The 14,578-nt window shown below is 34.5% G+C and overlaps 1 protein-coding gene across 1 annotated transcript; it reads left to right on the top strand.

Moving 5' to 3' along the window:
* Positions 1-449: 449 nt before the first annotated feature.
* On the top strand, positions 450-13,599 carry NUDT16 (nudix hydrolase homolog 16). The gene is made up of 4 exons (XM_086452367.1): positions 450-775; positions 8,120-8,234; positions 9,666-9,749; positions 13,088-13,599. The coding sequence occupies exons 1-4, from the start codon at positions 705-707 to the stop codon at positions 13,385-13,387; spliced, it is 570 nt and encodes a 189-aa protein (XP_086308493.1). The 5' UTR covers positions 450-704; the 3' UTR covers positions 13,388-13,599.
* Positions 13,600-14,578: the final 979 nt, after the last annotated feature.

Here is a 14,578-nt window from a genome sequence, read left to right as displayed (position 1 = left end):
AAGTATTTAATTCAAAATACTTAAATGGTCATAACATTTATTATATAAACAAGTATTTATCATGTAAAAAATCAATACATTTTCAATATAAAAAAACAAAATAAGAAGAAGTGTTATTAAAAAATAAATGTGGTGGACAATTCTAATGTCCCTAAAAAGTATTGGATGTTAGTATTCCCAATTAAAATATATTAAGTTTATTTATATTTTAAATATCAAATTGGATTTGATCCAATTGTTATTGGGTGGGAATTGGATCCTAATAAATATCAAGTGGTGGGTCTGATCTGATCCACATGAGATTGGTCCCAGTCCTGATCCAATCCGATAGTGAATGCGATAAACACGTAGGCAGTCAATAACGACCTCTGACTGACTCCATCCACGTGGGTCCCATCTTTAGAAACAAATGTAACACATCATCCACGTGATCCGCATCACAACCACGTGACGATCCCTTCGCATCACAGTTCGCTCTCCTTTGTTGCTAGGTTTCTCTCTTTCTAGTTTCTCTTCTTTGGTTAACATCGTCGTTCGTCGCTGGATAGTACTGTTGTACAGGAACATTGGAAACAAGAAGTAGACGACGAAGGGGGCGGTCATCTAATCGTGCGGTAGAGCATTCTCCATCGTTAAAAAGATCAACGAGATTAGTGGCCATGATTGCAAGAGAAGATGAGCAGACGTGTTACTCCCATTGAAGCATGTCTGATTTGGTGGCCCGCACGGGTCGACATCAGCAGCGCTATAAGGCTGGTTGTCGCCTTGTCGCTGGGTACTCTCTCTAACCTACCTGTTTGTTTATGAGGATAATGTTATCCTCATAATCCCACTTAATCTATTTACAAATCACAATCTTTATTATTATTAACAAAATTCCAAGTTATTGGTCATTTTCTTGAATAATGTATGATCTTTCGCTTTCAATCTATTTGATTTTTTTTTGTTGTTGACTTAATTATTGGTACCCCCATTGCCATCTGATCCTGTAGCATTGACCAATATTAGTATCGAATCGCTTTAAGATTTTTTGTATCATTTAAATTCATGTTAATCAGGATGTTGTTTATATAACCTAAACAACAACAAATTGAGGGGATGTAATACCACCATTTGATCAAAAAATAATTTGCAATTTCAATGTGGGGTCATTGTTCCAGATCTATGGGTCTGATTTTGAGATTGGAACAATCTTAATGATACAAAAATGTCGATAAATCTCATGATCGTTTTAAGATGGTATGAATTACAAGTTGTGATGGGGATTAGAAAGGAAAACTAAAACTCGATCTGGGTATTTTAAGAAATAGGGAGAGTTGCATTTTTTGGGTTTGTGTATTTATTGGTATATCTAGAATATCAAAAACTACACTATCATTACTAATTATAGAAAATGCATAATGTGGTAATAAACACTCCAAGAATTAATTAATAGTGATTAACGGGAATGCATGTGTGGTTTATGTGTTCCTTAAGTAATTATAAAGGTCCAGATTAAGACTCAATGGCATTGTTGGATAGATCCGATATACTATTGGGTGGGCTCTGACTTCTACCTAAACCAAGTTGATGGCTATTTTGTCGTTCTTGCATCGTGAGAGATAAGAGGAGCGAAGGAACTAGAGCAAGAATGAGAGCAGATATGGATAAAGTGGTTCATAATGCTAGGGTTGTAACAAAGAGAGTTAGAGGGAGATTGAGCTTAGGATTCATGATTGATCATACAACCTTTTCACCATGCCCAAGACCCCCTATTTATAGGTAGATTAGATGTGAAAGGACAAAAATGTCCTTTAATCAAAATTTGTTTTTGAGTCAAGATGTGTATTATATGAAAGGACGGGAATGCCTTTTTCCTAACCCAATTATTTTTCGTGTGTCGGTATGTGGTTCGACATCTAGCATGGATGTTAAAGTGTTCCCTAACACTAGTTGGTACAATTATTTTTTTTCCGACACGTTACCTACTAGGTAGCCCATCATTGTCCTGGCATTTTCCTCATCATGAGTGCATTTTACAGGCTAGCATCTAGGATAACCATGGTTATATGATTTACCAAAAAAGATGGCATTAATAGTTTGTATGGTGTATCCATAAAAGACAATCTACACAATGCACGATTTGTATGAATAAAGTGAGAGTATAAAGGTAGAGGCTTATGTAAAGTTAAACTAAAGTATCACTTAAAAACGTTAAATATGATGTTTTGTTTTATTTTATTGAGTAGTTGACATTGATAACGAGGAAGATGATCGGTTTGGGATATGAGAAAGATGGATTATACTATTTAATACATGATGTGCCTACTTTTGCCTTGAGTGCTTCAGTTTCACCCCTTCAATAACACTATCGGTTGGGTCATGTGTCTTTTCTAATTTACGTCATGTTATTCATAAGTTGAGTTCAATGTCATTTTTAGAATATGAGGCTTGCCAATTGGGCAAGCATCACCATAGTTGTTTTCCTAGTCGTACTGAGAGTTGTCAATCTAGTCTTTTTTTAAATAATTCATACAAATATGTGCGGTTCGTCAAGAATAAAAAGTTTATCTGATTTTCATTACTTTGTGATGTTTGTAAATGATTATTTTCGTATGACATGACTCTTCTTATTGAAAGATCACACTGAATTACCTCATATTTTGTTTACTTTTTATAAAGAAATTTCATTCCAATTTGACAGAGTTATGAAAATTATCCATTCTGATAATGCCTTTGAATACATGCAATCTTCTATTCAGTCTTTTTGTTCAGATAATGGAATTATTCATCAGATCAGTTATTTGAATACTTTGCAATTAAATGGTGTTGCTGAGCGAAAACATCGTCATTTACTTGATGTTGTTAGCACCATTATGTTTCAGATGCATGTACCTAAGCCTTATTGGGTGATGTTGTCCTCACATCTTGGCATCTTATTAATCGCATGTTATCATCAATTTTAAATGCTCAATCACCTTTCTTTGTAGTTTATCCTCAAGTTCACTCTTTTACTATTACTCCTAGAGTCTTTGGTTGTGTTTGTTTTATTTACTCATTTGAGTCTGGATTGGATATACTTTCCCTAAGATCCATCAAATTTGTCTTTTTGGGTTACTCTCGTATACAAAAGAGTATAGGTGTCATTGTCTTGTTATTCAACATTACTATGTAAGTGCTGATGTGACATTTTTTGAGTCTACATCTTATTTTTCTTTTGTTGGTGTCTCATTTGACTTGAATCTTGTGTCTTCTCGTTAGGGGGAGTTGTTTCATACAGTTTCCTTTTTTCCTGTGCTTTCAATTCTTCCTACAGGTGACCCTTCCACTGTACCTCTTTAAGTACATCAACACACCCATTTTCGAACACCTTCATTTTCTTTGCCAACCCCAGATCTTTCATCAGCTTCTCTTGAGGTTCCTCTACATCCACCAGCATCTAATTCTACCTCTAGTAATCTTCCTATTACTTTAAGGAAAAGTACTAAATCTTGCATTAAGCACCCAATTGTTGATTTTGTGCCTTTGCATCAGATGTCATCTTCATTTTGCCACTTTGCACTTTCCTTGTTTGTTATTGTTGTTCCTACTTTCTATACGCAAACATTATCCTCCTCTGCATGGAAACTAACTATGGATGAGGAGATTGCAATCCTTCATCTTAATCATACTTGGGACCTATCTCCGCTTCCACCTGGGAAGCAGGCTATGGGGTGTAGATGGGTGTATACAATCAAGTATCTTCCCAATGAATCTGTTGAGAGGTTGAAGGCTAGTCAAAGATTACACACAAACTTATGGGGTTGATTATAGTGATTTTTTCTCTAGTAGTTCTCCTAAACTCTGTTAGAGTTCTTATTTCTATTTCAGTGTGTTATGTTTGGCCCCTGTATCAGTTGGATATTAAAAATGTCTTTCTACATGGAAACTTGCAAGAAGAGGTATATATGGAGCAGTCATCTGGATATGTTGCTTCTGGTAAGATTGGTGATGTAGGATTGTGAATGTTACCCTAGGATGATAAATCTGAGATCAGATCGAATTAACATAAGCAATGCAAATATAAATCATTAGCTCATACATTCATAAATATCTAAGAGAATCCAAACGATAATCAAAATAGTCCTAAGGTTCGTCACAATCCTACAGTAATAACTATTCAAGTACTAACAATGGGTTCCAATGGAAGACAAGCCTTCCTCTAGCCTAGGGTTTCAGCTAAATGTTCAAAACAGATTTCTAGGCTCAATTTTAATGCGAAAATAGCCAAATAAGTGGTGTTGATTTATGGGGACAGCAAGTTAACAATGTTTGACGCAATTGTAGGCTAAAAAAACGGAAGGTGATTAGGGTTTCTGGTGGTACAAAGTGATGTGGTTCGACTAGGGAAGGGTTAGGTTGGATTTTTATGATTATTAGGGTTAGGTTTCAATGGAGTAGAGAATGTCGATGGGGTTTTGGTTTATAGAATGGATTGTGTAGGGTTTATGGATGTTTTAGAGGTTCAAAACAAAAATTTAATAGAGAAAGTGAGAAAGAAGATGTTAAGAAAAAGAAAATATCCACCTCGATTGAGAAAACAAATGTTACCTTGGCTTCACTCCAAAATGGCTCATATCACATCATTAATGAGAATGTCAAAGCTTCAATCTCAATTTTATTCATCATTAAAGAAAATTATAGCAAGAAACATGTATGTATAATGTTCTCTAGACCCTAAATCTAATCTCAACCATCTAACTAAAATAAAGAGATCCAATGGTTGTAAATAAACATAAAACAACTTAAATAAAATAAAAGCTGAAAACTACCCTTGAATTATCAGTAAATGAAACTCATTAATAAATCAATATAAAGTTACCAAATTGCCCCTAAGCACCTATACTAACACCATATGCTAATAAAATATGAAAATAACATCAAATACTCATCCTAAACACTAAAATAAACTTATAAAAATAAACTAAATAAAAACATGAAATATAATGACCCAATAAGATTCCAACAGTGCTCGTCCATGAACTCCACGTCCATACCTCGTCCATCCACGATGAATCTAAGTGTCTTTTTCTCCTTTGGAACACTCTGAAAGGTATGCTTGTGATGTCCTCATCATTTGGACTAGTGTTGCCTACGACCTATGTCTTATTTCTCATTAATGTAAAGTCATGTGGGCTTAATACTTAAGCCAACACAACCAACCACATGTCTTTAATATAAAAGAGAGGCCAAACCCTATTGGTAGTGACCGATTCATTCTCTTTTCTATTTTCCCCCTTCTCTCCTTAACCCTAATATTCTAACACTGGTAATGCTGGATATTTTTGAAAAACAATGAAGGACATAAATCTTCTAATGAAGTTGTGTAATTAGTTCAAGAAAAATAAATTGTTGTTTCATAAAAAACCATTAAAAATCTCCAATTATTATTGCCAAACTCCAATCATTGTGTGATAGTTCAAAATTATATTTTTCTACAATATATAGATTAATTAAATTTTGATAAGGAATTACAACGTCTAACATTAAATATGTATAATTCCATCAGTTTCTAACATCCATCAGGAATTTTTACATTTTACATTGGAGGTTTTGCACACCTTATGAACTTCTTAATATCTAGATTAGGAACTATAAATATATACTAAAACATTTTTAATTCGTTCTAAAGACACTAATTAATTCTAAACAATCTTGTACAATTAAATTAAGAATATAACATCAACGGCAACAACAGCATACATCAAAATGTTACCCATTCTAACTTAGGGGTATTAATTGGCAAAGATAATATGCTAAAACATCATTTGGTAATTCATTATTGAAAAAATTATTTTGTATCCCCCAGCTTCTAAGTTGCTCAAATCTCATAAGATAAACAAAAAATTTTAGGATTATTTTTAAGTTAATTAATTACTCCTTATTTTTCTCCTTTAAACATTTTAATATTATTTTTTGAGGAATGAATGAGAGTAAGAGGCTTAGGAGCTATTTATTGAAAAATGAGGTCAAATGAACTAAAATGCCCTTTCAACTATCAAGAAAACAGTTATAAAATAAAGGGTTTTAGATCTTTTTTTGCCTTTGAGGTCAAATGACCTATAATATCCTTTTCACTATCAAAAAACAGTAAAAAAAATTAAGGGCATTTACATCATTTGACCAAAAAAATTTAATCAAATAAAATAAAAATCAGGTTGAAGCCCTTGTCCTAGGCCTGCTGGATTCTGGGCCAAGCCTCGACCAGGCCACAGGCTCACTATCTTTTTTAACATCTCTAATTTCATGCTAGGTAGTATTAGACAACATTGTTTTTTTAAGCTAACATGAGCATCAAAATTAGTTAGTTTAGAATATTTTTGTATCTTTGTCTATTGAGTCATATTGTTCTTTTCCAATGTATTGTTCTGTTACATTCCATTTACTTACAGGAATTTGAATATATAGATTCTAAACCTTGGGTGTTGTCAACATCAAGTTAATGCCCATTAAAGATTAAGCTTTGTAATGTAATATTCATTAAATGAAAAAAAAAAAAAAAATGGATCCAGATCCAACTTATGATTTTTTATTTTATTAGAGTATTAATTATGTTGTTATGTATTAATGTGTAATGAGATGTAACATATAATGCTTATGTGGTTAGGGTAGTTACGTAACAACTTCTACCCACTTTCTCTATCTAATAAGAAACTTACACCAAGATCATTTGATCTGGGTTTTCAATTTATCTCAAATCTTGTCATAGTATCAGAGCTATGACCTGTTTTTATCCTGCGATCATGCCGGCCATGCTCCCCACTCCTACATCCAGGTTATTCAAACTTTTGCAAACCTATTTCTTTCTCTTCAATGGATCATCATCAAGGCACCCGCTGTGATGCCTACTATAGATGTTGGATCCCAACCTCTTTCTCAATCCGATCGACCAATGGTCCCACTACCATTAGTTTCTTTAGATCTTTTTTCTTCCTGTTCTTGTTGCTTTTATCTTCAATTCTTGTATCAAGTTGTTTGATCCCAATGATAAATTGGGTTTCTTTCCTTTCTTTCTTCATGTATTTAATTTATTTGATGGGTAAACCAATTTCTTAGTCCAATCTCCTCTCATTCTTCCAAATTCTGCCTTCTAAACATGTTATCAAATGCTTGGATCCAAAGACTTTTCTTTTCTCCATTTCCGAGATCATGAAGATTAAACATATGGTGGAGGAACTTGTTTGAAATTTTCCATGAGTCATCATCTTTGCCAATATCGTTGCTTTCACCAACAAGGGTTTTTGATAAATCAAGAGTCAGTTTTATGCATTGTTAGCCAATCTCCACAGCTACTTTCATCAAGATCTCAAATTTTGTTCCCTTTGGTTGGCCAAATCAACTTTTTTGATCTCATCTAATCCAAATCTTTCACCTAGGAAGCCCATCATGTCTATCCTCTTTTCACTCTTCATGATTAAAACATTCTCATTAAAACCCTGTTTTCCTTCTTTAATCGCTCTCCCTCTCTCTAAAAATCGTTGTTGACAAATCTCCTTACTTGTCTCAATCCAAAATTTCTTGTCTCACCTTAATTATTCTTAAGCCTAAGACCATCTTATTGTTCAAATCCTAATCTAATAATCTTTTGTTTGTTTTTTTGAAAAAAATTTAAATCATATTTCTGCACCTTCACTCCTATTGGTTTCTTCTCCTCTTTGATCTTGTTCACATCTTCCTCATTACTACTCTCCTATAATACTCTCAGATTAACCAGCAAATGCAATTGGCAAACAGATTTGTGAACATACAAGTGATGATTTTCATAAAGGACAATCAGACATTTTCTGTCAACATTCAACAATTTAATCACCGACTCAAGGATGTTCATATTGAATGTAACCAATTGCACGTTCCTTATTCAAAGGACATGCGATTGCAGGAGGGTATTAGAGTATGAATTATGTTGTTATGTATTAAGGTGTAATGAGATGCAACAAATAATGCTTATGTGGTTAGGGTAGTTACGTAACAACTTGTACCCACTTTCTCTATTTAATAAGTTTCAATTTATCTCAAATTTTGTCAGATTTGATACAAACAAAATGAGAAAACTGATCTTCAAGATTACTATTTTGCCTAATGCATTGGGATTTTTTGGCAGGTGTATTCCATTTCAATATAGAAATTCCGATGAGAGTAGTGATGCCAAGTCTCAGAAGATTGTTGAGGTGCTCATGATCAACTCAACTAGTGGGCCAGGTCTTTTGTTCCCAAAGGTATGATGTTGTGAAAGTTGTGATTTTATCCTTTATCTCTCTCTTTTTTTTTATTTATAATTATTTTGCATAGCTCTTATGATTACCATTCATTATATACTTCAGACTGAAATTTTATTAAAGAAATATTAGGCTTTGTTTAGTTTCACTTATTTTTAACAAAGAACTCCTCATTCTGCAGTTGGGGGCGCCTGAGATTCATTGCATTTGTTTAATTGTTGTAGTCGGTTGAAATCTGATGTGTTTTATGTGATTAACTGTTTTGCTCATATTGTACAAGTTGAAGGCCATTTGGATATGGCACTTGTGTTGAGTGAGCATTGTAATGATGTCGATAATATACCCACCATGGTTTGTCTATCCATGCTAACCCCTCACATAAGTGCACGCCTATCCATTCTACCCACCATGGCTTGTCTCTAGGTTGGGTGGGATTGGGATATTCTTATGTTTTTGGTTTACATGAGTCTGTGGAGCCCACATCAAGATGAATTGAGGCTGATTTCTGATGAGTGCAACAAATAGGCCATGTTTAAATTCCTAACCTTACCAAATGTTGATTCAGAGTTATTTGTGAAATAGACCATAAACTTTGATATATTAAGACCCTCAGAATGGAATGATTTTCAGTGAGGATGATCATCCAAACCAAAATATAGGCTTCTCGCCCCTATAGAGAAACTAATAAGCCAAAATGGGTAAAATGATCCTATTATGACCACTAATGTACTAACTATTTCAAAGTGAGATATGTCAATATAGATTTACCTGTATATGTGGTCAACTGTACTCACTAATCATAATATGAACTTGTCTCAGGTGAGATATTTATTTAACAAGTTAAGCCAACATATTTTTAGCAACTAAGTAATCTGTTTCCTGAGCTAATTGATAGCTTAAACTAAACTACGAAGCATTGAACAACTAACTTGTATGGTTGAACTTATCTGAAGTTGGTTATGTTATGATACTGTCGATCAATGGGTGTGAGAGCAAGGCATGGAACTTGCTTAGCCTTGGTAATAAAGGGATTCAGAGTTCAATGATGAACACATATTTCGTAATCAATCCTCATTTATATCAGTACATTCTCTATATGTATATCAAAGCCAAGTCCCAAATCTATACCTCAATGAAATATAATTTTACGTTATTAAACTCAACCATGTTCATAAATTCAAACTACAAACATCTTTATTATTGAAACCAATTTGAAGTTTGCCTTTGACACCAGTATAAGGATCTATCTGAAGTCTAAACTTCCTTACAAAGAGAAGTGAACGTCCAACGATCACCAATGCCTGCTGTTTCTCCAATCTCTAAGCAAATTTCTACAAGAAAACTCCCAATTTGGATAACTGGCACCTGGGACCATGGTGTTGGATTTTGACATATTTCAATTTTTTTGACTATGCTATTGTTTCCTTGTAGGGAGGCTGGGAAAACGATGAAACTGTTGAGGAGGCAGCAGCACGGGAAGCTTTAGAAGAAGCTGGAGTTCGAGGGGATATAATGGTGAAAATTCAGTGTTTATTTGATATGTACTTATTTAATTCCTTTTGTGGATAATCTTTCTGGAGTATATAAGAAATATTAGAAGAACTTGATTTTTTTTTTGGATTAAGGTCCTGAAAACAGTGACCAAATCTAAGTATTTTTGTATTTTTCATTTACAGCATGACATATGTAGCTAGATTAAAATAATTTAGTGGTGTATCGAGTTAGAATGCTTTAGAAATACTTCCTTTCATTATATGTTTTTGGATTGATCTATATATAATATGCCCCTTTATATAAGAGGAAATTCCAACGTGATATGTGAGGTGCAAAAGGATTGATGGGTGTTTTTTGTACAAATACCATCAGAGCATGTGATGGCCATTCTTGACTTCTTTCAAAAGGTGATCATACTCTATGAGATAAAAGTGAAGGCATAAAGCCTTAGATCTATGAAACGACATCTTCAATGCATATGTTTAGATTTTGTTTAGCCATTCATGCGAGTTATTTTTATTATAGTACTTTATGTGAATTCATGTCACTTTACCATGTACTTCGTATGTTTAAAGTAGTTCTAGATTACCCTGTCAAGTGTATTGTCTTGTATATCAATGAAGGGAAAACTAGTGAAAAAAGATAAACCGTCAGAATAATTAATTGTAGCTGTTTTGTGTCTTTCTGAAGTTTCTAACTCGAACCTAATACGAGAAGGTTGAATCCTGATCAAGATAGAAGGTAAAAGATATCCATTTTTAGTATCCTTGATGGGACCTATGCAACAAAGGCAACGGCATGTCTATGTTCAACGCTGTTACATAGTTCCATACTCTGACCCCACAAACCCGATACAACATTGTTATTTGTACGCAGTATTCCATATGTTATTTTTTATATAAAATGTATATAAGATAATATGATCTATGTTAAATTTATATAACCAGAATATAAATAATTTCTAAGGCATGACCTTGGTGAGGTGGTAAAGTCTGTGGTAAAAGCACAGACCCAGGATTAAAACCCCGTGTTCGCAGTTAAACCTATCAAAAAAGAAAATATATAGTAGCAAAATAAATATTTGAATGAATAGTATTTGTTTGAAATTGAAAAAGTGTGTTAGCATGTGTTCAACACTTGAGGAGGACGTGATTAACAGCACGAAAGTTCTAGAAAAGGAGATGTCGTTGTTACTTACGATGGGAATTTAATACGTTACATTATGGTATTTCACTTTAAACAAGACCCAAGAGCTTTGTTGACATGCTCACTCAGCACATCTCTTACTAGCAATTTTTCTTCAAAGTCTTCTCCTTCTGTGATCTCTTGGAAGTCCTTGACTTGATCCTATGGATGAAGGTTCCATCCATTTCAGTGAATTGTAGAAACCTAAATATGTTGCTTATAATACCCAAAAGTGGAACTTAGACTTGTTTTGCTCATTGGCTTCATCTATTTATTAGTGCACTCATTTTAAAAGCTTCCTCTGTTAGATCTACTACATACTTGAAACTTCATCACTAGAGTGGATCCTCATGAAATCTTTCCTACTTTCATAGCCCAATGTCTGGAGAATGAAGTATCTATTTCATTTTGGAGAATGATCCAATCCTCCATGAGCTCTTTCATATATTCTGAGAGTTATGTCGAGTGAAATCTATGGTGATCCTTTGCAAATAAGCAAATCACTGGCAATATATCTAATGCTATTTTGATGATCAAAACTACATGGTAGCTTATTCTTTCCACCAAAAAAATGCTATCAAGGTCTACTACACTTTCTTCTATTTTGATCCATTATTGAGCCCTTCTATAATGGCTAAAGTCAACATGTTAAGTGGCATCACTACTTTGGTGAACAAAAACTCATCTGCAATAGTCTTATGATATCGTCTTTTTAGTGTCATCTTTACTCTCCGATCATGTGTATGGAAATTGGAAGGACTTTCGGTATGGAGACATGACTCGTTATTACCACTTTCTTTCTTTTTATAAGGAAGTCTTTGGGATGTTGGTTTGGGGGGTAGTGTGAGTGCTGCCTTAGGTTTTGTATGGACCCGGAGGGCGTAGGATACTAGTCCTGGATAGAAATTCTTTGAAGAATGTGTAGGGATCCTTTTCTATTCTTTTCTTCTACAATTTACTTATTTGTAATGAGACATTGGTCTTCCTCCATTTTAAGGTGTGGGATGCCCTGTTTCTGCCAACTGTGGCATTTTTTATTGTGTTGACTTGTGAGAAAATCCCCGCTGTTGATAAACCAAGTGCCAGATAGGTCTGTCCTAAACCATTGTGTTTTTACTGGGTATTTGGTGGAGATGCTTCTCTCTTTCCGAAAGCTCTTGGTTCATTCTTGTTATGGTCCACCTTATCTCCTGCTAGAATCAAAACCCCACCTTCACACTAGACCTATAAATGAAGCATCATTTGAGGAGCCTTTCTCGAATTTATATCATCAAAAGAAAAAAAAAAATTCCCCATGCTGTAAGAAGATTTAAGAAGGATGGTTGAAGTTAAATTTTGGGTGATGCCCGTCTGTAATCACAGGACAACAAGGATCGGGACATTTCTAGAGGCCCAAATGGTTTGGATCTCATGGTGTTCTCTTCTTTCACTTGTAATAAGTTTCCAACAAGAAGGATAAAGTCCTTTCTCTAGTATTAAGAATATTTTCTTACCTAATGCACAGTTGAAATTTCTGGGGTTCGGGTATTTTTCATGCATCTTTGGTCACTTGCAATTATTGTTGATGATATTGGGGTTTATGTGCGGACATTGAAATTTTGTAAAGGAAATCTCATAAAAACGCCAACGGGGATGTTGAATCATCAGCTGAGGATTGTATATTAGTAATATTTGTAGATTGCTTTTGTTTCTACTTCCACTGGGAACATTAGTTAAATTCTTGATCTTTCCCAACCTCTATGTCCTCGCTCTATGGTGCATCAAATTCCTCAGACATGTATGTGAAATACATTATGCTTCCATTCAAGGACCATGAGACCCAAGTGGTGGAATAGTATTTTTCCCGACATGTGATACTTGGAAGGGCTGTTATTAAACGATTAAATGACTAGCTTTCGAAGACCCGTAATCACTACAATTCTGAAGTTTGTATGTTTGTGTTCATGCATGTCAAAATGTGTTTGTATGGCTTTTCCCTTTTCAGCATCAAATTTTTATTTTTTGTTAGTAGTTATTTAGATAGTCAATACTGAATGAATGAATCTCTCTGAGATCTCCTCCTGAGTTTTATTTTCTTATTTAAGAATGTTTACAACGTATATTTTGGCCTTGTATTTCCTTTCAATGTTTGGATCACAACAGACAAACTCTTATTTCCATTCCTCCTGTGTCAGGGATTCCTGGGTGATTACCATTTCAAAAGCAAAACTCATAAAGATGAGTTCTGCCCAGAAGGTTTGTGTAAATCTGCAATGTTTGCTTTGTTTGTCAAGGAAGAGCTGAATTCATGGCCAGAACAAAGCACCCGCACTCGTAAATGGTTAACTATCCCTGAAGCTGCAAAGCATTGCCGACATCCATGGATGCGAGAAGCCCTTGAGGAAGGCTTCTCCAATTGGTACAAAGATAAGATGATGAGCTCTGGGGACGACCATCTTGGTTCTACACTTCTCTCTCCAATGGACCAACAGTGATTGGATGCACAAGCATGTAAGTGTATACTCGTATCCATGCACATCTGATGCTCTTTGGCCACAAACTTTGGTTCAAGAAGTATAGGCGTTTGATCTTTACATTCATCTTGGTTTCTGTTTATGTTTCTCTTTGCTTTCCTTTTTCTCCTCTACATGTTCTTTATTTTACTGACTTCTTTAATATATTTGATTCAGAGAAATTTTACATTCTAGGGTATTGAATCCATCTATCACCCTTTAATATTATTAGCACTGCTTTCTTGATGCCATAATGTTTGCCTTCTATATTGATACACTAGAGTTTACCCATACCTACGGCACGGGCATCCTCTTTGGGGTTTATGGGGCGAAAGAGGAAAAACAATAACTTTGGAAGGGTATAATTGGAAAAGGGGAGTACAGGAAAAGAAATATAAAAAGTTGTATGGGTGTTTTTAGAAAGGGACAGAAGAGAAAAGACAATAAAGTTGGGGGTATTCTTAGGAAGGAGAAGAACAGAGAAGACAAAAGATGAGGGACAAGTGTCCTCGAGATACGTTTTTGGTGGTATAAATCTTGAGACAAAGGGGTGGGGTCCACTGTTGTGTTTTATTATATAGATACGTTATATATATAAATGGATATGGTTCGTTTGTCTAGGAAGAAATATATGGTATGCCAGATTTCTAATGTCAGTATTAAAAACAAAAAAGTAGATTAGGAATCGGGATAATTGGTTCAAGTTCAGGTTTAGTCGGGTATCAGGTAATCCGTCTATAATAAATGCTCAGGGGTATTAACGCCTCGAGATGAACTTTTATTTTTGAACATAGAGTCTTCGGGGTTTCATTGGATTCTTACCAATGTTTTTGTTATTCAAGCCAACTTGAGAGATTCATATCAATTGGAACTATTTATTTTTAGATTGAGAGGGTTTGCTTTGGATAAGAGATTCACTTCATTCTAAAGTAATTTGTCATTTTGTCACACACAATTGTAGTTTATGCATCTTAACATTACATTTATTCGTCTATCAATCTTTATTTGAAGACATTGTTTCAGGTCCCACCGCTTAATGTTTAGCCATAATTTATCTTTGTCCATCGTTTCTCTCTTAATGCACACATTGATAGCAGGTTCTAGCTAGCTTAGTTAGTAAAGTCTATAGGTGATGATACCATAGCCCGGGAATTTTCTTTCCTTTAAAGAAAA

This window comes from Akebia trifoliata, chromosome 8 (assembly GCF_017979445.1).
Source record: "Akebia trifoliata isolate Shusen 1 chromosome 8, ASM1797944v1, whole genome shotgun sequence".
Classification (NCBI taxonomy): domain Eukaryota; kingdom Viridiplantae; phylum Streptophyta; class Magnoliopsida; order Ranunculales; family Lardizabalaceae; genus Akebia; species Akebia trifoliata.
Note: the sequence above shows the minus strand (reverse complement) of the source record. Positions and strands in the feature narration are given on the sequence as shown.